This window comes from Myotis yumanensis, unplaced genomic scaffold (genome assembly GCF_028538775.1).
Source record: "Myotis yumanensis isolate MYYU_CA2020_CCGP unplaced genomic scaffold, mMyoYum1.0.hap1 SCAF_1, whole genome shotgun sequence".
Lineage (NCBI taxonomy): Eukaryota > Metazoa > Chordata > Mammalia > Chiroptera > Vespertilionidae > Myotis > Myotis yumanensis.
Window position 1 is genome coordinate 2,784,224 of NW_027223752.1, and position 27,353 is coordinate 2,811,576.

The following is a 27,353-nucleotide window of genomic DNA, read 5'->3' on the forward strand; positions in this document are numbered from 1 at the left end:
TTAACATTTAAGTCATTCAAATGTTCACATAAATTGTAAATGGAAGATTATAAGAGAGAGTTTCGTGTTCCAGCAAACGTTGCTGTTGTGCCATGTTTGGCACGTGTGCCAGGGGTTGGCCACCCCTGCCATAGGCAGCAAAATCTCAGGCATCTCTCACAGCAATGTGTTTACAGATACATCTCCCAGGACAAAATAAAATAAGGAGAAAATAAACAAATAGAAATTCATCAAAATAAAAAGTGTCTGCACAGCAAAAGAAACAACTTTCAAATTGAAAAGGAAGCCCACAGTATGGGAGAACATATTTGGCAAAGATCCATGTGATAAAGGTTAATATCAAAAATGTATAAGAAACCCATACAACTTAACCAAAGGAATACAAACAATCCAATCAAAAAATGGGCAAAGGACCTAAATACACACTTCTCCAAAGGGAACATACAGATGGCCAAGAGACATAGGAAAAAGGATCAAAGTCACTGACCATCAGAGAGATGCAAATTAAAAGGACAATGAGGTATCAGCTCAAACCTCTCAGAATGGCTGCCATCAATAAATCAACAAATGATAAGTGCTGGCGAGGATGTGGAGAAAAGGGAATCCTCATACTCTGGTGGTGGGAATGAAGGCTGGTGCAATCATTATTGAAAACAGTATGGAGTTTCATCAAAAAATTAAAGATGGAACTGCCATTTGACCCAGTGAACCCACTTTTAGGAAGATATGCTAAGGGACCCCAAAGAGCAATCAGAAACAATGTATGCACCCCTATGTTCATAGCAGCACAATTTGCAATAGCTAAGACTGGAAACAGCCCAAATGCCCACGAGTAGATGAGTAGGTAAAAAAGCTGTGGTACATTTATGCCACGGAATACTAGGCAGCAATAAAAGAGAAGGATCTCTTATGTTACGGGAACAGGAGGGACTGGAGAGTATCATGTAAGTGAAATAAGCCAGTCAGAGAAAGACAAGTATCACAGAATCTCACTCGTATGTGGAATCTAATGAACAAAATAAACTGATGAATAGAATGGATTCAGAGACCTGGAAGCATGGAGCAGACTGGGGAATCTCAGAGGGAAGTCGTGGTCGAGTGGGTGGGTGGGAAGAGGACAACCAACAAACTCATATGCATATGTGCATCATCCAGGGACACAGACAATAGGATGGTGAAGACCTGGGCACCCAAGGCCGGGCTAGAAGGTGTCAATGGGGGATGAAGGGGAACATGTGTAATACCTTCAACAATAAAGGTATAATTTAAAGAAAAAGTATTAGGACTTGGACCCTCAGACTTCCACTGAACGTGGTCCCTGTGTCACCCATCTTCTCTCAGGTGGGGTCAAGACCTCAGCTATGAAATACTCTGCCTCATGAATATGCAAAAGAGAGGAGGTAGACCAGGTTAAATATGGGTAAGTCTGTGCCCTGAGGGCATAACCCACCGCCACACGCTCCCAGACAGAAGTGCTCACAGCACAGCCCTCAGCATGGACTGGAGCTGGAGAACCCTCCTCCTGGTGGCCATGGCGACAGGTAAGGGGCTTCTGTCCTGGGTTAAGGAGGGTCCAGGGACAGTCAAGGGGGGTTCCACTCACTCCTGTCTCCTCCCCACAGGTGTCCACTCCCAGGTGCAGCTGGTGCAGTCTGGGGCTGAGGTGATGAAGCCTGGGACCTCCCTGAAGGTCTGCAAGACTTTTGGATACACCTTCACCAGCTACTACATGCACTGGGTGCGACAGGCCCCAGGACAGGGGCTTGAGTGGGTGGGGAGGGTTGACCCTGAAGATGGAAACACAAAGTACGCACAGAAGTTCCAAGGCAGAGTCTCCATAACCGGAGACACGTCCACGAGCACAGCCTACATGGAGCTCAGCAGCCTGAGAGCCGAGGACACGGCCGTGTATTACTGTGCAAGAGACACAGTGAGGGGAAGTCAGTGTGAGCCCAGACACTAACCTCCCTGAGGAGACAGCAGGGCTTGGCTGCTGGGGGCGCTCAGGACCCACAGCACAGAGAGCAGCCCCAGGAGCAGGGGCAGAGGGAGGTGGGAGGGAAGGGCCTTCCTGTTGGGCACAGGGATTTCCTCTCAAGCTCTCAGCTGCCTCCAGGGAAGGCTCCTGCTCTTTCTCTGAGGCTCTCATTTCCCGCTTTCTCACTGCAGACCCAAGAGGAGGGGGTAACACTGCTGCTGGCAGAGGACATGTGGGCAGTGATGGGGACTCTCCTCACCACGTGTCTGTATTTCCTGCTTTTCTTTCTCCACAGAGACCTTCCTCAGTGCTCTCATTGGCCTGTGGTTGGAAACTTTCCCACCAAGAGAGACCCCAGCACAGACCAGGCCCATGAGTGCTGAGCTCGGGGTCTGACCCACATGCCCACCTGTCCCCATAGGGCCCTTCCTTCTGACAGGCCCACAGTAAATAAAACAGGTGCACGTCCCGCGGACAGTGGAAGCTGGATGGACCCATTTGAATGGTGCAAAGGGCCCTTGAAAACTTCTCTCTGGTCACCTCCCCTGTACAGGTGCCAGTACTTGCTGTTTCTGGTGCCACAGGAAATGACCTCAGCTCCCTCCCCATAGGTGTCACACCAGCACTGATGTGAGATGACAGCAGTGTGCGTTTCCAGTGCCGTGCAGTTTCATAGGGACGTTTAACAAGGTTCATTGGAAATCATCTCATTCAACAAGCAGCTGACACGGGAAATCTCTTGGTGAAGGAGACAGCTTTACAGTTTTGCATCTTTTTTATTTAAAATCATGTAGTAAAGTTTGACATTTCATAATTACGGTGTTGGATCCTCTGTAGATCAGTCCTTTGGGGGCTCATAGGGGATTATAACCCAGGTAGAGGCTGCTTGTGAGGTTGTTGCTCTATCTCAGCATTTCCCAGCCTCCATGGCATAGGTGCTGGAATGACTAAAACTTCACCACACTCACGTCTGCAGGATGGAGTAGATCTCCCGCACTTCCCTCCTTGCTCCTTTGGTGGGTTTCCAGGAGCCATGAGAACCCACCGTGTCAGCAAAGCTTCCTGGAGTCATGCACTGCTCCCTGACCTCTGTGTGTCTCCCCTGGTTCCCTCCCGATTGACGGCTCTGGTGACTACAGAACCTTTCAACGCTCAGGAATGGGACTTGGTGAAACCACAAGTTGATTCTTTGTAAACATAAAAAAGATTGATGAAACATTAGCCAGACTCATCAGGAAACAAGGAGAGGGGACCAAAATGAATAAAGTCAGAAATGAAAGTCGAGAAGTAACAACTGACACCCCAGAAATAAAAAGCATTGTAATAAAGTGTTAGGAACAATTATATGCCAACAAGCTGGACAATGTAGATGAAATGCGCAAATTCCTATAAAAACACAGTACCCCAGAACTGAAACAGGAAGAGTCAGAAAATCTGAATAGGCCAATAACAACTGAGGAAATAGAAGCAGGAATCCAAAAACGCCCAGCAAACAAAAGTCCTGGTCTGGATGCCTTCACAGGGGAGTTTTACCAAATATCCAAAGACGAACTAAGACCTATACTCCCCAAACTATTCCAAGAAAAAATCCAAGAGGAAGGAATACTTCCAAACTCTTTTTATGAGTCCAGCATTATTCTAATTTCAAAAGCAGATGACACTCCTAAGAAAGATAATTACAGTCGGGTATCTCTGAAGAACATAGATGCTAAAATCCTCAACAAAATATTAGCAAGCTGGATCCAGCAATATATTAAAAACATCATACACCATGACCAAATGGGGTTCATCCCAGGGATGCAAAGCCAGCACAATATTCACAAATCAATACTCATGATACATCACATAGACAAACTGAAAGACATAAACAACATGACCATATCTATAGATTCAGAAAAAGCATTCGACAAAACTCAGCACCCACTTTTGATAAATCTTCTCAGCAAAGTGGGAGAAGAAGACTCATATCTCAACACAAAAAAGGACACGTATGACAGACCTACAGCCAGAATCATACTCAATGAGCAGAAATAGAAACCATTTCCCCTAAGAAATGGAACAAAAGAGAAATGCCTGCTTTCACCTCTCTTATTCCACATAGTACAGCAAGTCTTAGCCACAGCAATGAGAGAAGAAGAATAAATAAAGGGCATCCAAATTGGAAAGGAGGAAATAAAACTCTTATTATTCATAGAAGACATGATATTGTGCAAAGAGAACCGACAGACTCCACAAAAAACACACACACCTAGATTTAATAAATGAATTCAGCAATGTAGAAAGATACAAAATTAACACCCAGAAATCAATGGAACTTTTATGCACCAGTAATGAATTCTCAGAATTGGAAACCAGTCCTAGCCAGTTTGGATCAGTGAATAGAGCATCAGCCTGTGGACAGCGTGGTCCCAGGATTGATTCTGGCCAAGGGCACATGCCCAGGTGCAGCGTGATCTCAACTAGGGGACGTGCAGGAGACAGCCAACCAATGATTCTCTCTCATCATTGATGTTTCCATTTCTCCCTCTCCCTACCTCTCTGAAATCAATAAAGAAATACATTTTTTAAAAAGAAAGAAAGAAAGGGACACCATACCAACAATCCCATTTACCATTGCATCAAAAATTATGATACTTAAGAACAAACTTAACCAAGCGGGTAAAAGACTTGTGCTAAGAAAAATACCAGATGTTGAATAAAGAGATAGAGGAAGATATAAGCAAGTGGAAAAATATACGAGGAATATGGGTTGGTAGAATTAACATCATTAAAATGTCCATATTACACAAAGCACTCTACAGATTCAATGTAATCCCTATTAAAATAGCAACAATATATTTCACAGATCTACAATGAATACTTCAAAAATTTATATGGAACCAAAAGAGACCCCAATTACCATAGCAATTTGAGAACAAAGAACAAAGATGGAGGGATCACAATACCAGATATCGAATTATACTTCAAAGCCATAGAAATCAAAACAACCTGTACTGCCACAAGAAAAGGTATATACATCAATGGAATACAACAGAGAACCTAGAAATCTACCCAAGCCATTATGCTCAATTAATATTTCACAAAGGAGGCAAGAGCATACAATGGAGTCAAAACAGTCCCTTCAATAAATATTATTAGGAAAATTGAACAGATAAATGTGCAAAAAAAAAATCACGAAACAATACATGAACATATACCATACACAGTAGTAAACTCAAAATGGTTAATAGACCTAAATGTGAGTATGAAAACCATAAAAATCTTAGAAAAATCCATAGGCAGCAAAATCTCAGACATCTTTCATAGCAATGTGTTTACAGATACACCTCCAGGACAAAGGAAACTAAGAAGAAAATAAACAAATGGGAATACATCAAAATAAAAAGTGTCTGCACAGCAAAAGAAACTATCAACAAAATGAAAAGGGAGCCCACAGTATGGGAGGACGTGTTTGGCAAAGATCCATGTGATAAAGGTTAATATCCAAAATGTATAAGAAACCCATACAACTTAACCAAAGGAAGACAAACAATCCAATCAAAAAATGGGCAAAGGACCTAAATACACACTTCTCCAAAGGAAACATACAGATGGACAAGACACATAGGAAAAATGCTCAAAGTCACTGACCATCAGAGAGATGCAAATTAAAAGGACAATGAGGTATCAGCTCAGACTTGTCAGAAGGCTGCCATCAACAAATCCACAAATGACAAGTGCTGGCGAGGATGTGGAGAAAAGGAAAGCCTCATACTCTGCTGGTGGGAATGCAGGCGAGTGCAGCCATTATGGAAAACAGTATGGAGTTTCCTCAAAAAATTAAAGACGGAACTGCCATTTGACCCAGTGAAGCCACTTTTAGGAATATATGCTAAGGGACCCCAAACACCAATCAGAAACAATGTATGCACCCCTATCTTCATAGCAGCACAATTTTCAATACCTAAGACTGGAAACAGCCCAAATGCCCGTGAGTAGCTGAATGGATAAAAAAGCTGTGGTATATTTATGCCACCAAATACTATGCAGCAGTAAAAGAGAAGGATCTCTTACCCTTTGGGACAGCATGGAGGGACCTGGAGAGTAACATGGTAAGTGAATTAAGACAGTCAGAGAAAGACAAGTATCACAGGGTCTCACTCATATGTGGAACCTAATTAACAAAAGAAACTGATGAAGAGAATGGATGCAGAAACCTAGAAGTATGGAGCAGACTGGGGAATCTCAGAGGGAAGTCGTGGTCGGGTGGGAGGGTGGGAAGAGGTCAACCTACAAACTCGTATGCATATGTGCATCATCCAGGGACACAGACAATAGGATGGTGAAGACCTGGGCACCCGGGCCAGGCTAGAAGGTGTCGGGGGATGAAGGGGAACATGTGTAATACCTTCAACAATAAAGGTATAATTTAAAGAAAAAGAATTAGGACTTGGACCCTCAGACTCCCACTGACCACGGTCCCTGTGTCACCATCTTCTCTCAGGTGGGGTCAAGACCTCAGCTATGAAATACTCTGCCTCATGAATATGCAAAAGAGAGGAGGTAGACCAGGTTAAATATGGGTAAGTCTGCGCCCTGTGGGCATCATCCACAGCCACACCCTCCCCTACAGAAGTGTTCACAGCACAGGCCTCAGCATGGACTGGAGCTGGAGAACCCTCCTCCTGGTGGCCATGGCGACAGGTAAGGGGCTCCTGTCCTGGATTAAGAAGGGTCAAGGGAGAGTCAAGGGGGGTTCCACTCACTCCTGTCTCCTCCCCACAGGTGTCCACTCCCAGGTGCAGCTGGTGCAGTCTGGGGCTGAGGTGAGGAAGCCTGGGGCCTCCGTGAAGGTCTCCTGCAAGGCTTCTGGATACACCTTCACCAGCTACCTCATGCACTGGGTGCGACAGGCCCCAGGACAGGGGCTTGAGTGGATGGGGTGGGTTTACCCTAGCAATGGAAACACAAAGTACGCACAGGAGTTCCAAGGCAGAGTCTCCATGACCAGTGAAACATCCACGAGCACAGCCTACATGGAGCTCAGCAACCTGAGAGCCGAGGACACGGCCGTGTATTACTGTGCAAGAGACACAGTGAGGGGAAGTCAGTGTGAGCCCAGACACAAACCTCCCTGAGGAGACAGCATGGCTGGGCTGCAGGGAGCGTCCATGACAAGCAGGGGGCGCTCAGGACCAGCACAGGGCCCTGACCAGGAGCAGGTGCAGAGTTGAGCAAATATTCCATTTCCTGCTCAAAGCAGTAACATAAAGGAAACCACTAGCATGTGTAGGACTATGGGTGAGGTCCTTAATCTAAACATGGCTTTTTCTATCTGCAGATCAACGGATTGGGCTGGTTTGGGCTCTGTTTAACTTTAGTGAGTTCCTAATTTTGCGCCAGGCTTTGTGCTAGGTAATCATGAAATAATGATTCAGTCAGCAAATACCTATGAAGTGCCCACTATGTGCCAGACATTGTTTTAGAGGCGAGGGAAAAAGTGTGAGTGAGACAGAAGAGATTCCTGCTCAGAGGCTCAGCCACAGAGCTCACAGAAAGCCCTGTCCTAGGTCTAGTTGTAGGGATTGTATTTGTGAACAAAAAGTGTTCTCTGTCCTAAATCTGACAAAACTCAGTGACTGACAGGACCCTCACAGGAGGCTCTGATCACACATCCTACCTGGGCAGTCCTAGGGGTGGGCACGCCCCAGGCCTATGACTTCTTTACTAAAAGGCTCATCTTTGCCTTAAGCACCCCGGCCATTGTTCCTGTGCATCTGGGTTAACACACCTTTGACATCAGCATGACCACCCTCAGGAGAGCACGTCCTGGCCATCTGTGTGTCCACTTTGGAGACTTAGCTATTAGTCCCTTTGCCCATTTTTCAATTGTGTTGTTGTCGTCCTTTTGTTAAGTTGTTTGAGTTCGTATACATTTTGGAGATTGACCCATTATCAGACTTACCCCTGCTGTTGCACATGGTAAGAGTTCTTTCCTTTTCACGACTGGAAAGCATTCCATGGTGTAGATGTACCACGATTTTTTTTATCAAATCACCTGCTGCTGGGCACCTAGGCTGCTTCCAAGGCTTAGCTGTTGTAAATTGCACTTCTATGAGCATAGGGGTGCATGCATTCTCTCTGATGAGTCTCTTGAGTTTCTTAGGATGTATTCCTAGAAGTGGGATCACTGGGTCAAATAGGAGTTCCATTTTTAATTTTTAGATGGAACTCCATATTTTTTTTCCATAATGGCTGCCCCAGTCTGCATTGCTAATGGACCAAATAAACTGATCAACAAAAATAGATCCAGAGACATAGAAGCATAAACAGATTATGGGACCTCAGAAGGAAAGCAGGGGAGGGTGGTTGGGAAGAAATCAACCCATGAGCTTGTCTTCATATATATCTACTGCGTGCACACAGACAATGGCGTGGTGAGCGTCTGGGGAGGGAATCGGAGCCAGCCAGGAGAGGATAATGTGGAGAAAGGGGGACCTATGTAATAGTTTCAACAATAAAGATTAGAAAAGAGAGAGAGAGAGAGCACCTCCTGTTCACTATCCTGGCACCCAGTCTCTGCCATGCTCTCTCCCACCTCCATGTCATCTCTCATCTTCCCTCCTTAACTTCAAATGCACAAACACAGCTGCAAAAGGCTATTCTCTGGAGCATTTGACATCTTGCTCCCCAACAGTTCTCAGTTTGGCTATAATAAAATCTTATAAAACATTGTCTACATGTTGGACATTTCTTACCTCAACATCTTGTCTTTTCTGCATTTACCACATACACGTTTCTTCCCAGTGTGCACACAATTATTAAAAACCTGCTACCTGAAGGGATGAGTTCAAATGGGTTCACAGGTGTTGGAGATGAGACAAGTTTGCTGTTGGTTGTCATGGACGTAAGTGTCCCATCTTTTTCCAGCCCAGAAGGCGTGACTGGGAGGTTGAGCATCGACCTATGAACCAGGAGATCACAGTTTGATTCCTTGGTCAGGGCACATGCCCGGGTTGCAGTCTCCATCCTTATGGGTTGTGGGGCAGGAGGCACCCAATCAGTGATTCTCATCATTAATGTTCCCATTGCTCCACAGGCCTCATCTCTGGAGTCAAGGAAAGTGTATAAAAAGGAGAAGGAAGGAAAGGAGGCTTCCCCAGCTGTGCCGTGTCCCTCTCTGACACTCTGGCAGGTTCCCCTGCTGGTTGAATTGGCATAAAATCCACAACATAAATGAACCACTTAGAAGTCATTGACATGAGAATCTCTAAGCCTGTGGAGGATATTTGGGGGGTGGGGGGCGCAAGACAATTCACAGCATTTTATTCATTAATCCCTTCAATTCCATAATGTACCATCTTATTCCTGACACCATTAATACTATTGTCATTGATTCCCTAGGAGAGGACCATAGCTCTAAAAATCTGAGTTGGATTTCTGTCGATTAACTCTAACAGATTTTACATTACTGAAAAGCAACCCCTAATCAGCTAAGATGAAGGTGGTATGGGTAAGGTGTTTCAGTGAAAAGGTGGGAGCACAGGTAGACCAACAAGCAAATTCAGTACGTGGCTTAAACCAGATGGCAGGGAGAGAGCACCAACACAGACAAGGCCTTCGGGAGGGTAGCTAGAAGTACCCTGCCAGGTAGGTTAGTCTGCAGAATGGAAAGATACAACCTTTTCCTATTATCCACTCAAACCCAAGCAGAGAATATGAAATAATGAATAACTAGAGGGTCGTGACTTTCCAGGAAACAGAAAGGTGGAGTAAGCACACCATCCCCCAATAAGAGTGAGGTGGATGTCAGTGCAGAGAAAGGTTGGATACCTTCTTTAACTTTTTTTTTGGCATTTTGGTCTGTGAGCAATCAAGATGGAGAGGGAGGCTCTCCCAAAGGGGAATGTCTGCCGGAACCAGAGTAGCTGAGCCCGACCATCTGTGGTGCCTTTGGACTTGCACATACCATGGCACACAACGACTCTCCACGTGAATCAGCCACAAGCCATACCCATTGTGCAGAAGGGTGTGTTTATGGTCCACCGAGTACTGAGCGATGGGACCTAGGGGCCAAGGCTCTGATAAGGAATACTCTGAGGCCAGAAGACAACCCACGTGTAACAGCCAGAGGAGAGGGTGATGACGGTGAAGCAGAACGGACTACCCCCTGGATGTAAGACTCATCGCCTGCCACCTTCCAAATTGTTGCAGCACATGCCCTGGAGAATATTTTTAAGAGTTTATTTGAGCCAAACTTGATTATTGGAAGGGCAAGCCCAGTGTTTCCTGTCCCCGGGATCTGTTGTCACCAAGGCCAAGAATGAAGTCGGGGGCCTGAGACTTAAGCAAAAGCGTGGAGCGTTTATTACAAGCAGATTCAGGCTCCCCGCATGGGAGGGGCCCACTAATGGGCTGCCCTTAAGGCCTGTGGTCTCGGATGTTTTTGTGCCACCAGCCTGCTCTGTGTCTACCCGTGTGCCCATGTGTCTCCTCATTGTTCTTGCCCAGCAAGGGACCTGCACATCCCTGTTCCCTTGTGTGCGTTCACCTTACTGTCACAGGCCTTCCCTCCTTTCCCAGGCCTCCTGCTCTGAGTCCAGAAATATTGTTATGTCTGCCTGGTTAGTCCCTGTGTGTAGGTATCTCAGACTGCCATGTCTGCCCTGCCTACCCTCCACCTGCCTTTGTGTCCCATGGACCCTGCCCTGTCTGCCTGCCTGTCCAGCTCAATCCTCTCAAAACCACCCCTTCTGGACATGTGTGCAGGGTACTCCAGGAACAGGAAGCTCATCTTCCTAAAACACAGTGTCTCCTTACAAACACCAGAGTCACTGCTCAGCCCAGGCCCCTCCTCCCGCCTCTGCTGGCCTGGGATGGGCACTGGCCCCTCTGTTTTCTCTGTTGTTGGTAGTTTTCCAGGGCAGTTGCTCTTCTCCCTTCTCATTCTCTGTTTGTACAAAAGGAGTCACTGAGCAGAAGAGGCTGAAGCAAAATGGTGGTGTAGGCAGCTCCAAACTCTTGTTCCTCCACAAAAACATCAAAAACAAACCAAAACTATCAGAACGGGCATCTCCCTGGCTCTCAAAAACAGTCAGAGACCTGCAGCAACTGAGCAAACCCTGAGTCAAGTACATGCTACTTAGAGGGGGAAGGAGCCTGGCCGGTGTGGCTCAGGGGTTGAATGTAGACCCAGGAACCACCAGGTTATGTGTTTGATTCTCATTCAGGCCACACACCTGGTTTGCAGGATTAATCCCCAATAGGAGACATGAAGGAGGCAGCCGGTCAATGATTCTCTCTCATCATTGATGTTTCCATCTCCTTCTCCCTCTCCCTACCTCTCTGACATCAATAACAACATTTTTAAAAGATTAATGAAAGCATCAAATGTCACACAAAAAAAACTGAAAAATCAGAGGATAAAGGAATGACGACTTTAAAGTGCTGAAGGAAAAATGAAAAAGCCATCACCTTAGAAATCTAAGCTGACTGAAAATATATTTCAAAACGGAATGAAGCCTGGTTGATGTAGCTCAGTGGTTGAGCTTCGACCTATGATTCCATTCCTGGTCTGGGCACATGCCCGAGTTGTGGGCTTTATACCCAATTGTGATCATGCAGGACACAACAGATCAATGATTCTCTCTCATCATTGATGTTTCTATCTCTCCTTCTCCCTTCCTCTCTGAAATCTGTGAAATATAGCCTATATTTTTAAAGGCTAATATGCAAATAGTCCCCTGGACTGGGAGTTTGACCGGGGTTAGGGCTGGCCAGCCGACCACCCTCCCCACTCCCCCCATACGGCCCACCCTGATCAGATGGGCCACCCGGACCTCACCCATGCACGAATTCACACACTTGGCCTTTAGTATTGAAATAAATAAATGTAAAGGTTGTGGGTCTGATTCCCAGTCTCAGCAGTTATGGGAGGCAGCTGATAAATATGTTCTCTGCCGTCAATATTTCTGATATTTATTTTATATATTTAAATGCCACTTGACAAAGAAAAATCAACCAAAAAATGAGTTCTCGTGTCACTTCTGACACACGTGTCCTAGGTTCGCCATCACTGGTCTAGGCCCTAGGTACAAAAATCCCTGCAGCAGAAACTGAGACCACCAGGGGTGCTCAGGACCCACAGAACAGAGAGCAACCCCAGGAGCAGGGGCAGGAGGAGGTGGGGAGGGAAAGGCCTTCCTGTTGGGCACAAGGATTTCCTCTCAAGCTCTCAGCTGCCTCCAGGGATGACTCTTCCTTCTCATGTTCTCTCTGCAGACAACAGTGAAGAAGGGACATGTGTTTGCAGGTGACATGTCGGCAGGGAGTGGGGACTCTCCTTCACCAAGTCTCTTTGTTTTGTATTTCTCTTTCTCCACAAGGAGACCATCCTCAGTGCTCTCATCGTCCTGGGTCTGGAGAACGTTCCCACAATGAGAGACCCCAGCGCAGCCCAGGCCCCTATGTGCTGACCTCAGGCCCCTGTCCCCACGTTTCCCTCTGACAGGCCCACCAGGGCCACCACAACCAGGATCATCCCCCAGGACCTCCCACCACAGCTCTCCGTCCTCCCTACCACACGCTTCCCCCCTGGTCCTCATTCACTCGAGTGGATGTGCAAACCCACCCCCAACATGTGGCTTCAATGATCACAAAACCTTTGTCTGATTGGCTTTGTTTCCTCTGACGGGGCCCCTTGTGGCTACAGGTCTGTCCCAGCAGAAGGCTCAGGGTAACCCCCACATCAGTACCCTTAGCTCCATCGTTCCCACCCTAACCATCTACAAAGTCCTGTCACATAAGGACACCCCAGGCCCCAGCGATGAGAACCCAGATATTCCTGAGGTCAGGGTCCAGCCATCACAGTCCCCTGAGAGTCAGGGCCTCCGGGCCCCTCAGGAACCTGGGGACGGGTTTCCTTCCTGGGAGCTGGGAGTTGTGTGTGTCAGATTGTGAGTGTGCATGTGTGTGAGCACATGGTAATCTGTTTGGGATTCAGCCATGACACCTGTCTCTCTGGGACGCATGACACAGTCGTTTGGACCTCACCTGGAACCTGGAACTTGGGTTAATCTTCAAGCCAATGCTTTCTTTCCTGCAGGACTCCAGAGATTGTGTGTGGCTATTTCAGGAAAGAGAGAGGCAAATGGAACTGGTGGACAGTGAGGAAATCACAACACAATGAAGGGACGATCAGGAGGTGTGCCTGCTCAGATGTGGTGAATTCCCGTCCATGGTAATTCCCCTCCAGGCTCACGATGCCTCTTCCCATGTTGAACATGGTCCATCCCGTGAATGGGCTTCAGGTCCTGGGGTTGCCCATCATGTACGAACACGGTGAGGGCACTGCCAAGGGCCACATGCAGACCCGAGTAGGCACTGGAGAGGGAGGACATGGTGCCTCTGAAATGAGCTGCTGAGGAAGCAGGAAACCCCAACATGCCCTCCTGCTCCCTGGTTAGAACTAGGTCACGTGTCCACATGGACACAGACCCTGATGGGGAAAACAAGGCAGAGCCACCAAGGCTGACCAGGTTTTTATGACATTAGGTCCAGCTGCTCCAGGAACAGGTGGTTATCTGGGTGATATATTCATTCTGTAATAATGGACAGATAAAAACAATACTCTTCTTATAAAAATGATTTTTCTATACTGTTTCTTCATACGAGTGTTTTACATCAAGACTTTTTATAATTAAACTGGAGGCCCGGTGCATGAAATTACTGCACAGAGGGTGGTGTCCCTCAGCCCAGCCTGCACCCTCTCTGATCTGGGACCCATTGGGGGACATCCCTCTCACAATCCGGGACTGCGGGCTCTTCACCACTAGCCTGCCTGCCTGCCTCATCACCCCTAACTGCCTCTGCCTGCCAGCCTGATGCCCCTAACTGCCCTCCCCTACCAGCCTGATCACCCCTAACTGAACTCCTCTGCCTGCCTGATCGCCCTCTAACTGCCCTCCCCTGATGGCCTGATCACCCCCTAATTGCCCTCTTTATATCTATATCTATCTATATCTATATCTATATCTATATCTATATCTATATCTACATCTATATCTATATCTATCTATATCTATCATCTATATGTATATATATATCTATATGTATTTGTAGATCTATATCTATATCTATATCATCTATATGATGTATATCTATATCTATATGTATATCATCTATATGTATATGTAGATCTATATGTATATGTAGATGTATATCTATATCTATATCATCTATATCTATATCCATATCTACTAGAGACTGGGTGCATGAAATTCATGCATGGGGGGGTGTCCCCTCAGCCCAGCCTGCACCCTCTCCAATAAGGGGATGTCTGACTGCCATTTTCACTGCCTCCCCCCCACCGCCAGTCTAGTCACCTCTAACTGCCACCCCTGTGGCCTGATCACTTCTAAACTCCTCTACCTGCTGACCTGATCACCTGTAACCATGCCCCCTTCCGGCCTGGTTGCCCTTAACTGCCCCACCCCAGCCTGGTTTCCCCCAACTGCCCCCTTGCCGGCCTGATCACTCATAACTGCCCCCCTGATGGGCTGGTTGTCCCCAACTGCCTCCCCTGCCGGCCTGGTACCTCTCACTGCTCCCCCTGCCAGACTGGTTGCCCCCAACTTCCTCCCCCCACCAGTCAGATCTCCCATACTGTGCCCCCAGATAGCCTATTCACCCCTCACTGCACCCCTGCTGGCCTGGTTGCACCCAGCTTCCCCCCTGTCTGCCTGGTCTCCCCCAAATTACCCATTCCCTGCCTGGTCACCCCCAATTACCCCTCCTACCTGCCAGCCTGGTCCCCTTCACTGCCCCCCTCTGCTGACCTGGTTGCCCAACACAGCCTGCTGTTAGGTCATTTGGTCGCCCCTCATGGCACCCCTGCCAGCCTGGTTGCCCCACCCAGCCTGCTGTTCTGACATTCAGTGAGGGCATCCCACCAATTTGCATATTCTGTTATTACTAATACAGATATCTATATCTATATCTATCTATATCTTTATCTATCTATATCCAGAGGAGCAGAGGCACATTGATGTTTTCCTTAAGGAGTCACTGATGGTGCCCACATCCTACTTCCTGAACACCTCCTGCAGCACAGCCCCTGGTGTGAAAAAAGAGGTTCCTGGGCACGGTGACCAGGACCCCAAAGAGGGCCTGGTTCTCTGAGGGCACAGTCAGCACCTCCTTCCAGGAGAAGCCCCAGAGACCAGGACCTCCCTCACCTCTTGCCCTTTGTATGTGCAGACACCTCCCATATGCAAATGCCCACACGGCCACCAGACACACACAAAGTTGGCCTCCACTTAAATTCAGGGCCACCTCAGGCAGAGAATACTTTCTGGGGGACCAGGACCTCACCTGCAAGACATGACTCCCATGTGGCTCTTCCTCTTCCTGCTGTCAGCTCCCACATGTGAGTGACTAAGGGCTTAGTTGTGATGAGATGGGGATCCTGCATCTGAGCCCAGGACTCACTGTGTTCTCTCTGTCCCAGGTGTCCTGTCCCAGGTGCAGCTGCAGGAGTCGGGCCCAGGACTGGTGAAGCCCTCGCAGACCCTCTCCCTCACCTGCTCTGTCTCTGGTTACTCCATCACCAGTGGTTATGACTGGAACTGGATCCGCCAGCCCCCAGGGAAGGGGCTGGAGTGGATCGGGTACATACATAGTAGTGGGAGCACTTCCTACAGCCCCTCCCTCAAGAGCCGAACCTCCATCTCCAGAGACACGTCCAAGAACCAGTTCTCCCTGCAGCTGAGCTCCCTAACCACCGAGGACACGGCCGTGTATTACTGTGCAAGACACAGTGAGGGGAAGTCAGTGTGAGCCCAGACACAAACCTCCCTGAGGAGACAGCAGGGCTGGGCTGCAGGGAGCGTGCAGGACACCAGGGGGCGCTCAGGACCAGCAAACCCAGGCTCCCAGCTCAGAGGCTGTCCCTGGAGGGTTGTGCAGGCTTCCTATTGGGGTCAATGCTTTCTTCCCTCCTGGTGTCCCTGGGGCAGTTCCTCTTCCTTCTTTGTGTCTTTAATTAGATTCTCTGCAGGAAAAAAGCAGAAGTGTCTGTGTTTCAGATCTGGTCAACTTCTCATCTGGGTCCTTCCTGTCACCATGTCCCTGATGTTCGCTCTCTGGGTTGACAAGGAAACATTGTAAGGATTACTGTCCGCTCACTGAGTGGGAATCCTCCCACCCTCCATGCAGTGCTGAGTGGGGCACAGGGAGTCCAGACCCAAACCTCACCAGGGATTATCAGCCCTTCACTCTGCCGCAGGGGGACCCCTTTCAGGGCAGTTAGCCGATTGCCTCTCACTGACATGGCTGCACATGGTGGTTTATGGTCGGACCCTGTGGGCACTGCCACTTCGTGAGCCTGGCAGATGGACTCAGTTCATAGGGTTTCCCGAGACACAAGCCAGAAGGACACCCAGTGACGGCCCCTGTCACAGCCCTGCTGGGCCCTGTTTTCCATGGGTTTCAGAACCTGGTCCCTGGTGACATGTCCCAACACCAGTGCCGCTTCCTCTGGAGAATCCACCTGCATCCTGAGAACCTGCTGAAGGGAGACATGGTCCCTCCCACCTCTGCTGTGCCTCCAGCTCCACAGATACCATCCCATCCTCACCCTCTGTCCTCTGCCACCCACACTCTCACCCCATGGGGCCTACACAGGATGTCCTGAGGGGATTTGTCTGCTCTCTCCTTCCCTCCCTGGTATGTTTTGTCTTAAATGCAGCCCCATGTCATCCCCTCATGCCCATCCACTGTGCCAGGCCCTCCCTGAGACACCAGGGCCAAGACCACTCAGCTGTCCTGCTGAGCCCACGTGCAGTGCACATGTGGGATGTCAGGTCCTGGGGGCCCCACCTGTGTCAGGTGGAGACACAACTAAGCACTGAGCTCAGAGCACCTCCAACAGCTCACACCTGTGCTGAGGGAACCTCCAGGGAGGCTGTGAGCTGCAGAGCATCATGGTGGACAAGCCCATGGCCACCGAGATCAGAGGGCAGTTAGTGAAGGGCTGGGGTCTGGTCACCTATAATGTTTCCAATGTCCCACTGACCAGAGCTCAAGTGCACAGGGAGCTCTGTGAATCCCAAAAGTGCAGAAACAGCCCAATCAGTGTTGCTCAGGGGTTGAGCATCAACCTATGAATCAGGAGGTCATGGGTCAATCCCCGGTCAGGGCACATGCCCAGGTTGTCGACAACATCCCCAGTGTGGGGCCTGGAGGCAGCCAGGAGGTAGCCAATCAATCATTCTCTCTTATCACTGATGTTTCCATCTCTCAACCTCTCCTTTCTCTCTGATATCTATGAAGAAATACTTAAACAAATCCTATATAATAAAGAGTGAATATGCAAATGTCCATCACACCATCACACCATTACACGATGATGGCTCAGACACTCAACACTGGGGAGAGAGAAGTGGGGACCAGCCAGGCACGAATGAGCTCATGAGAGAGAAATGAGGACCAGCCAGTCTGTGGCCCGGGAGAGGGACAAGCTGTCCACCCCATGGTCCCGGGCACCTGTGCCTACAACCAGTCATGGTGAAGCTGGCCAGGGTGCTGGTGCCTGGGGCCGGCCAAGGGAGGGAAACCCAGGTCCCAAGTGCCTGTGGCCACCCAGAGGAGGGAGTACAGGGTCCCTGGGGAGGGGAGAGGCAGAGGTGGTTAAGGGTGATCAGGCCAGTAGGGGAGCAGTTAGGGGCGATCAGGGAGGCAGGCAGAGGGGTAGGGGGAATCAGGCAGGCAGGCAGGTGAGCAGTTAGGAGCCAGTGGTCCCAGATTTCGAGAGGCAGTCAAAAATCGCCCAACGGGTCCTGGATTGGAGAGCGTGCAGGGTTCGAGGAGGGACCCCCTCCACTTGCATGAATTTTATGAACTGAGACTCCAGTAAATACATAAATGAAAAAGTTGCTGATTTGATTCACAGTATGGGCATATATATAAGGCAACTGATCAATATGTCTCTCTCACATCAATGTTTCTCTCTGTTCTTCTCTCTGCCTCCTTTCGTTTCCATCTAAAAATCAATGAATATATCCTCAGGTGAGGATAAAGAAAAGAGTATCTATAACTATACATATGGTACATCTACAAATATATCGACATCTTTATCTCTATATCTATATCTAATACATATCAATAGCAATAGCTATATCTATATCAAGAGCTATATCTATATCTATATTTATAATCTATAATCTACATCCATGGGAGCTGTGGCACATTGATGTTATCCCCAAGGAGTCACTGATTATGCCCACATCCTACTTCCTGACCACCTCCTGCAGCATAGCCCCTGGTGTGGAAGGAGAAGTCCCTGTGCACCGTGCCCAAGACCCCAAAGAGGACCTGTTTCTCTGAGGGCACAGTCAGCACCTGCTTCCAGGAGAAGACCCAGAGGTCGGGACCTCCCTCACCTCTTGCCCTTTATATGTGCAGACACCTTCCATATGCAAATGCCCACAAGGCCACCAAACACACACAGTTGGCGTCCACTTAAATGCAGGGCCTCCTCACCCTGGAGAATACTTTCTGGGGAACCAGGACCTCACCTGCAAGACATGACTCCCATGTGGCTCTTCCTCTTCCTGCTGTCAGCTCCCAGATGTAAGTGACTCAGGGGCTTTGACGTGAGGAGATGGGGACCCTGCATCTGAGCCCAGGACTCACTGTGTTCTCTCTGTCCCAGGTGTCCTGTCCCAGGTGCAGCTGCAGGAGTCGAGCCCAGGACTGGTGAAGCCCTCGCAGACCCTCACCCTCACCTGCTCTGTCTCTGGATTCTCCATCACAACCACTTTTTCCTACTGGAATTGGATCCGCCAGTCCCCAGGGAAGGAGCTGGAGTGGATGGGGTACATAGATTATGATGGAGACACTTACTACAGCCCCTCCCTCAAGAGCCGAACCTCCATCTCCAGAGACACGTCCAAGAACCAGTTCTCCCTGCAGCTGAGCTCCATGACCAGCGAGGACATGGCCGTGTATTACTGTGTGAGATACACAGTGAGGGGAAGTCAGTGTGAGCCCAGACACAAACCTCCCTGAGGACACAGCAGGGCTGGGCAGCAGGGATCCTCCAGGACATGAGGGGTCACTCAAGACCAGCAAATACAGGTCCAGCTCAGAGACTTTTCTTGGAGGGTTGTGCAGGCTTCCTATTGGGGTCAATGTTTTCTTCCCTCCTAGTGTCCCAGGGGCAGTTCCTCTTCCTTCTTTGTGTCTTTAATTAGATTCTCTGCAGGAAAAAAACAGGAAGTGCCTGTGTGTCACATCTGCTTGACTTCTCATCTGCTCCCTTCCTGTCACCATGTCCCTGATGGTCGCTCTCTGGGTTGACAAGGAAAACATTGTAGGGATTCCTGTCGCCTCATTGACAGCAACATCCCCACCTTCCACGCAGTGATGAGCGGGGACAGGGAGTCCAGGCCCCAAAACTCACCAGGGATGATCAGCCCCTCTCTCTTCCCAGGTGGAGCCCTTTTGGGGCAGTTAGCCGATTGCCTGTCACTGACATGGCTGCTCATGGAGGTTTAGGGTCTGAACCCTGTGGGCACTGCCCCTTCATGAGCCTGGGAGATGAACCCCACACAGGCTGTCCCAGGACAGAGGCAGGAAGGAGGCCTTGTGATGGGCCCTGTCACAGCCCTGATGGTCCCCGTTCCCCGTGGGTCTCAGAACACGATCCCAGGAGATGTGTCCCAACTCCTGTACCACTTCCCCTGGGGAACCTGGGAAGGGAGACATGGTCTCACCCACCCCTGTTGTGCCTCCAGCACTGTAGACACCACCCCATCCTCACACTCTGTCCTCTGCCCCCCACACTCTCACCCCATGGGGCCTGCACAGGACATCCCATCCCGTGTACATGTGTCTGCCCTTTCCTTCCCCCCTGGTAGTTATGTCTTAAATGAACCCTGACTTCACCCCCTCATGCCCATCTCCTGTGCCAAGCCCTCCCTGAGATGCCAGGGCCTATGCCACTCAGGCAGCCTGCTGTTTCCATGTGAAGTGCCCACATGTGATGTCGGGCCCTGGAGGCCCCACTGTGTTTGGTGGAGACACAGCTGAGTACTGAGCTCAGAGCACCTCCAACAGCTCACATCTGTGCTGAGGGAACCTCCAGGGGCCCGTGAGCTGCAAAGCACCATGGTGGATGAGCCCGAGACCAAGGGGGTCAGAAGGCAGTGAGGGAAGGGCTGGGCCTGGTCATCTATAATGTTGCCAACATCTCGCTGACCAAAGGGCAGATACACAGGGAGCTCTGTTCATCCTAAAAGTGCAGGGACCACTGGGACAGCATGGCTCAGAGTTTGAGCGATGACCCATCAACCAGGTGGTTGCTGTTGGATCCCCAGTCAATGCACTTGTCTAGGATGCAGGCAACATCCCCAGTGTGGGGCATGCAGGAGGCAGGCAATTAATTATTCTCTCTCATCATTGATGTTTCTATCTCTCTCTCCTCTCCCTCTCTGATATCAATTATAAATGTTTAAATCAATAATAAATACATAAAAATTTTGCAGGTTTGATTTCCAGTAGAATCATTGTGAGAGGCAACTGGTAAATATTTTTCTTTCACATCAATGTTTCTCTCCATCTTCTTTTCTTTCCCTCTAATAATCAATGAAAATATCCTCAAAGGATGATTACAAAAGGAAGAACTATATCTACATATGTATTTGTATCTATATCTATATCTACACCTACATCTACATCTACACCTACACCTATATCTATATGTCTATATCTATATCTATATCTATATCTATATCTATATATCTATGTCTATAACTATATATCTATATCTATATAGATAGATAGATAGATAGATAGATAGATATATCTATCTATCTATCTATATATATAATCTATCTATCTACATGGGAGCAGAGGCACATTGATTTTATCCCTAAGGAGTCACTGATTGTGCCCACATCCTTCTTCCTGACCACCTCCTGCAGCATAGCCCCTGGTGTGGAAGGAGAAGTCCCTGGACACGGTGACCAGGACCCCAAGGAGGGCCTGGTTCTCTGAGTCACAGTCAGCACCTCCTTCCAGGAGAAGCTCCAGAGACCAGGACCTCCCTCAGCTCTTGCCCTTTGTATGTGCAGACACCTCCCATATGCAAATCCCCACACGACCACCAGACACACACATAGTTGACATACACTTAAATTCAGGGCCTCCTCACCCTGGAGTACACTTTCTGGGGGACGAGGACCTCACCTGCAAGACATGACTCCCATGTGGCTCTTCCTCTTCCTGCTGTCAGCTCACAGATGTGAGTGACTCAGGGCTTAGACGTGAATAGATGGGGATCCTGGGTCTGAGCCCAGGACTCACTGTGTTCTCTCTGTCCCAGGTGTCCTGTCCCAGGTGAAGCTGCAGGAGTCAGGCCCAGGACTGGTGACGCCCTCACAGACCCTCTCCCTCACCTGCTCTGTCTCTGGATTCTTTTTTTAAAAAATATATATTTTATTGATTTTAGAGAGGAAGGGAGAGGGAGAGAGAGATAGAAACATCAATGATGAGAGAGAATCATTGATTGGCTGCCTCCTGCTCGCCCCCTACCGGGTATCGAGCCTGCAACCCAGGCATGTGCCCTTGGCCAGAATCGAACCTGGGACCCTTCAGTCCGCAGGCTGACGCTCTATCCATTGAGCCAAACCAGCTAGGGCTGTCTCTGGATTCTTCATCACAACCAGTGGTTACTACAGGAGCTGGATCTGCCATCTCCCAGGAAGAGGCTGGAATGGATGGGGTGCATATGGCATGATGGAGACACTTACTACAGTCCCTTCCTGAAAAGCCAAACCTTCGTCTCCAGAGACACGCCCAAGAACCAGTCTCCCTGCAGCTGAGCTCTGTGACCACCGAGGACACGGCTGTGTATTACTGCTCGAGACACACAGTGAGGGGAAGTCAGTGTGAGCCCAGACACTACCTCCCTGAGGGAGACAGCAGGGATAGGGTGAATGGGGTTTTCAGGACACCAGGGGGCGCTGAGGACCACAGACATGAGGACCAGCTCAGGAGCTGGGACTGGGCGGGGGCGGGGGGGGGGGGTGTTCTCCCATGGCCTGGTCAGCGGTTTTATTCTCCAGGAGTAAACACCCTCCTCCAGGACTCACTGCCCCGCCCCTTTATGCCTCATGTTTCCTTTCACACCACCCCTTAGAGGAAGGCACTTATTTCCTCTGCTCAATTAGAAAGTCAGAAGGAGCCATAGCCCGTTTTGCTCAGTGGATAGAGCATCAGCCTGCGGACTGAGGGCTCCTGGGTTCCATTCCCGTCGAGGACGCATACTTCAGTTGCAAGCTCATTCCTTGTGTGCAGAAGGCAACTACTCAATGTCTCTATGGGCTCTTTCCCTCCCCACCTGCCCCCCCCCCACCCCTTCCACAGTCTTTAAGAATAATTGGGAAAATATCCTCTGTTGGGATTAACATAGTAACTAAATAAAGGAATCTTGAAAGAAAGAAAGAAGAAAAAGAAAGAAAGAAAGAAAGAAAGAAAGAAAGAAAGAAAGAAAGAAAGAAAGAAAGAAAGAAAGGAAGGAAGGAAGGAAGGAAGGAAGGAAGGAAGGAAGGAAGGAAGGAAGAAAGAAAGAAAGAAAGAAAGAAAGAAAGAAAGAAAGAAAGAAAGAAAGAAAGAAAGAAGAAAGAAAGAAAGAAAGAAAGAAAGAAAGAAAGAAAGAAAGAAAGAAAGAAGAAAGAGAGAGGGGAGAGAGAGAGAGAGGGAGAGAGAGAGAGAGAGAGAGAGAAAGAAGAAAGAGAGAGAGAGGGAGAAAGAGAGAGAGAGAGAGAGAGAGAGAGAGAGAGAGAGAGAGAAGGGGAGAAAGGGAGAAAGGGAGAAAGAGAAAGAGAGAAAGGAAGGAAGGAAGGAAGGAAGGAAGGAAGGAAGGAAGGAAGGAAGGAGGAAGGAAGGAAGGAAGGAAGAAATGTGGTAAGAGGTCACCCCAGAGCCCGGCCGGTGGGCTCAGTGGTTGAGCATCGACCTATAACCAAGAGGTCAGGGTTGAAATCCAGGTCAGGGCACTTGTCTGGTCTGCTGCCTGGATCCCCTATGGGGGGCATGCAGGAGGCAACTGATGGATGATTCTCTCTCATTGTTGATGTTTCTATCTCTCGACCCCTCTCTCTTTCTCTCAGAAATCAATAAAAATATATTTTAAAATAAGTATAAACAATGAAAAAAAGAGAACCAAGGTTTCATGGTGTTTGACCTGCCCCTCCCCACTCCCTCCCCAGCGTGACTGCACTTTCCAAGTGGTGGTGGCCGCCTTCCCAGAGGGTCAAGTGAGCACAGTCCCAGATCCCTGTGTCTGTCTGTCCTCACCTGGGGCTGTGGGAGGATGGACACAGGTGGCCGCTCTGCCTCTGACAAGGGAGGTGCTCACCTTCCTCAATGCTCTGCCCAGGACTTTGGTTCCAAGAGCCAACATATTCCTTTTTTTATCTTTTTTTATCTTAACCCAAAGATATTTTTCCATTGCTTTTCAGAGAGAGAGAGAGAGAGTGGAAGGGAGTGAGGGGAAGAAAGAACCATTGATGTGAGAGAAACACATCAATTGGTTGCCTACTGAGCAAGTTCTGACCAGGGCAAGGACCAGGAAGGGCCTGCAACCCAGGTATGTGCCCTTGACCAGAATCGAACCTGAGACCCTTTGGTTCCCAGGGGTATGTTCTATCCACAGAGCAAAACTGGCCAGGACTAAAACTCCATTTTTAAATTTTAATTAATGAATGAATTGACTAATTATCCTATATAATAAAGCAGTAGTATGCAAATTAATCCTCACGCCCTCACAAGATGGCTGCTTATGATCAGGCCTACAGGGGGTTAGTGAGGGTCGACAAAATGAATTAACAGCAGGCTGCGTGGGGTGACCAGGCCAGCAGGGGAGTTAGTGAGGGACGACCAAACAACTGAGCAGCAGGCTGCATGGAGCAAACGGGCTGGCAGGGGGGAAAGTTGCTGGCAACCAGTCCAGCAGGGGGGGGGACAGTTGGGGGCGACCAGGCAGGCAGAGGAGGGCAGTTAGGGGTGATCAGACTGGCAGCGGGGGCAGTTAGGAGCGAACAGGCCAGCAGGAGAGGCAGTTAGAGGCGATCAGGCTGGCATGCAGAGTCAGTGAGGGGTGATCAGGCCAGCGGGGCGGGGTGGGGAGGCATTAGGGGTGACCAGGCAGACAGGCAGGTGAGCAGTTAGTATCCAGCAGTCCAGGATTGTGAGAGGAAAGTCTGACTGCCTGTTTAGGCCCGATTCCTGGGATCGAGCCTAAACCAGGAGTCGGGCATCCCCGAAGGGGTACAGGATTGGAGAGAGTGCAGGCTGGGCTGAGGGCCACCCCCCACCCCCCCATGCAAAATTTCATGCACCGGGCCGCTAGTATTTAATAATTTTTTATTGTTGAAAATATCACATATGTCCACTTTTTCCCCCATTAACCTCAGTCAGCCTGCCAGCCCCCACAACCCATAAGGGATCCATTTTTAAATGATGGAAATTCTCCCACTGTGAGAGGCTTAAAACAGGGCTTTTGCACACACAAAACAGGGGAGTTGAGTGAAATTTGTGGTTTCAGGAGGGAGCTGCGAGCTTGTGAGAGTGGCAGCAGGTTTGAGACGGAGGCTGTGGCCACAGTGTCCAGCCCAGCCTCTCCTGCCTCCTCACATGCAGAGGTTCGAGTTTTGTGGAGGATCTGGTTGAGGAAAATAACAAAGAGAATCTTTCCATATCAAAATAAAAGCATCATCCAATGCAAATTCTTATTCCCAAACCTCAGAAAGGCAACGTGGCCCACGGCAGGTGAAGAAGAGTGAGAGAAAGTCCCATCCATGTGCCACTGGAGGAGCACCCCTGGGTCCTCATCAAAACGCCAAGGAAGGAGGACTCTCAATCCTGGAAGCTTCCGGCAAAGGAATGGGGTCAGAGTGACGGGTCTCAGGAAAGGAGGGAGGGGGGGGGGGGGTCAGGACGGGACCCCTTGTGACCAGCATCCTTGAGTCCTTCCCCATCTGGGGTCGCCCCTAGGATGACAAGGTCAGGCACGCAGCCCAGGGTCCCAGCTGCACCTTATATGCAGACTCCATGCAAATGAAGTTCTCCTCCTGCTCATAAAAGGGGGCCCTTGCCTGGCATGTTGGGGAGACACCCAGAACCCAAGCACCTGAGACAGGACCCCAGCAGCTCCACCATGGACTTGGTGCCAAGCTGCGTTTTCCTCCTGATCATTTCTCAAGGTCGTTCTCAGGAGTGGGGGGCGCTGAGACCTGTGCCTGTGCCTGTTGGTGCTTCCATGTGATTCTCAGTCCACCTTGTGTCTCTGTGTTTGCAGGTGTCCAGTGTGAGGAGCAGCTGGTGGAGTCTGGGGGAGGCCTGGTGCAGCCTGGGGGGTCTCTGAGACTCTCCTGTGCAGCCTCTGGATTCACCTTCAGTAGCTACTACATGCACTGGGTCCGCCAGGCTCCGGGGAAGGGGCTGGAGTGGGTCGCACGCATTAGTAGTGGTGGTGGTGGTAGCACATACTATGCCGCCTCTGTGAAGGGCCGCTTCACCATCTCCAGAGACAACGCCAAGAACATGCTGTATCTACAAATGAACAGCCTGAGAGCTGAGGACACGGCCGTGTATTACTGTGCGAGAGACACAGTGAGGGGAAGTCAGTGTGAGCCCAGACACTAACCTCCCTGAAGAGACAGCAGGGCTGAGCTGCAGAGAACGTCCAGGACACCAGGGGGAGCTCAGGACCAGCAAACCCAGGGTCCCAGCTCAGAGACTGTCCCTGGAGGGTTGTGCAGGCTTCCTATTGGGGTCAATGCTTTCTTCCCTCCTAGTGTCCCTGGGGCAGTTCCTCTTCCTTCTTTGTGTCTTTAATTAGATTCTCTGCAGGAAAAAAGCAGGAAGTGGCTGTGTGTCAGATCTGGTTGACTTCTCATCTGTTCCCTTCCTGTCACCATGTCCATGATGGTCGCTCTCTGGGTTGACAAGAAAAACATTGTAGAGATTCTGGTCCCCTCACTGAGAGCAACCTCCCCCACCTTTCACGCAGTGCTGAGCAGGGAACACGGAGTCCAGGCCCAAAACCTCACCTGAGGGTGATCAACCCCTCGCTCTGCCCCAGGAGGAGCCCTTAGGGGGCAGTTAGCCACTTGCCTCTCACTGACATGGCTGCACATGGAGGTGTAGAGTCTGACCCCTGTGGGCACTGCCCCTTCGTGAGCCTGTGAGGTGGACTCAGCTCACAGGGCATTCTGGGAGGGAGACAGGAAGGTGGCCCAGTGAGGGGCCCTGTCACAGCCCTGCTGGTCACTGTTCCCCATGGACCTCAGTACCTTATCCCAGAGGACGTGTCCCAACACCAGTCCCGCTTCCCCTGGAGAATCCATCTGCATTCTGAGAACCTGCTGAAGGGAGACATGGTCCCAACCACCTCTGCTGTGCTTCCAGCTCGGCTGACACCACCCCATCTTCACCCTCTGTCCTCTGCCACCCACACTCTCTCCCCATGGGGCCTGCACAGGATGTCCCATGTGGAAGCATCTGCCCTCTCCTTCCCCTGGAAAGTTTTGCCTTAAATGCAGCCCCGAGCCAGCCCCTCATGCCCATCTCCTGTGCCAGACCCTCCCTGAGATGACAGAGCCAGGGCCACTCAGCCGTCCTGCTGAGCCCACATGCAGTGCCCACATGTGATGTCAGACTGTGGGGGCCCCACCTGTGTCAGATGGAGACTCAGCTGAGCACTGAGCTCAGAGCACCTCCAACAGCTCACACCTGTGCTGAGGGAGCATTCAGGGGGCCCATGAGCTGCAGAGCATCCTGGTGGACAAGTCTCTGGCCACTTGAGGTTCAGAAGGCAGTGAGGGAAGTGCTGGGGCCTGGTCACCTATGATGTTGAGAACGTCTCGCTGACCAGAGACCAGGTACACAGGGAGCTCTGTGAATCCTAAAAGTGCAGGGACAGCCCCGCCAGCATGGCTCACAGATTGAGCATCTACCTATGAACCAGGAGGTCTTGGTTCAATTCCTAGTCAGGGCACATGTCCGGATGGGGGAAATATCCCCAGTGTGGGGCATGCAAGAGGCAGCCAACCAATAAATCTCTCTCTTCATTGATGTTTCTATCTCTCTCTCCCTTCCTCTCTGAAATCAATTAAAATATTTTAATAATCAATAAATAAATACATAAAAAAATGCTGCAGATTTTATTTATAGTAGAGTCATATATGGGAGGCAACTGATCAATATTTCTCTCTCACATCAATGTTTCTCTCCTTCTATCTCTCTACTTTACCTTCCCTCTAAAAATGAATGAATATATCCTTGGGTAGGGATAAAGAAAACAATATCTATGTCTATACCTTTAAGTACA

At 49.5% G+C, this 27,353-nt stretch overlaps 3 gene segments (V, D, J or C); all 3 read left to right on the plus strand.

The window, feature by feature from the left end:
• The first annotated feature begins 1,465 nt into the window (after nucleotides 1-1,465).
• On the plus strand, nucleotides 1,466-1,963 carry LOC138999322 (immunoglobulin heavy variable 1-46-like). The segment is given in 2 exon segments: nucleotides 1,466-1,541; nucleotides 1,623-1,963. Coding segments are annotated over 2 exon segments (387 nt in total).
• A 4,614-nt stretch (nucleotides 1,964-6,577) lies between these two features.
• LOC138999325 (immunoglobulin heavy variable 1-3-like) lies at nucleotides 6,578-7,095 on the plus strand. The segment is given in 2 exon segments: nucleotides 6,578-6,661; nucleotides 6,743-7,095. Coding segments are annotated over 2 exon segments (399 nt in total).
• An 8,227-nt stretch (nucleotides 7,096-15,322) lies between these two features.
• On the plus strand, nucleotides 15,323-15,793 carry LOC138999336 (immunoglobulin heavy variable 4-38-2-like). The segment is given in 2 exon segments: nucleotides 15,323-15,383; nucleotides 15,465-15,793. Coding segments are annotated over 2 exon segments (375 nt in total).
• The last annotated feature ends 11,560 nt before the right edge of the window (nucleotides 15,794-27,353 follow it).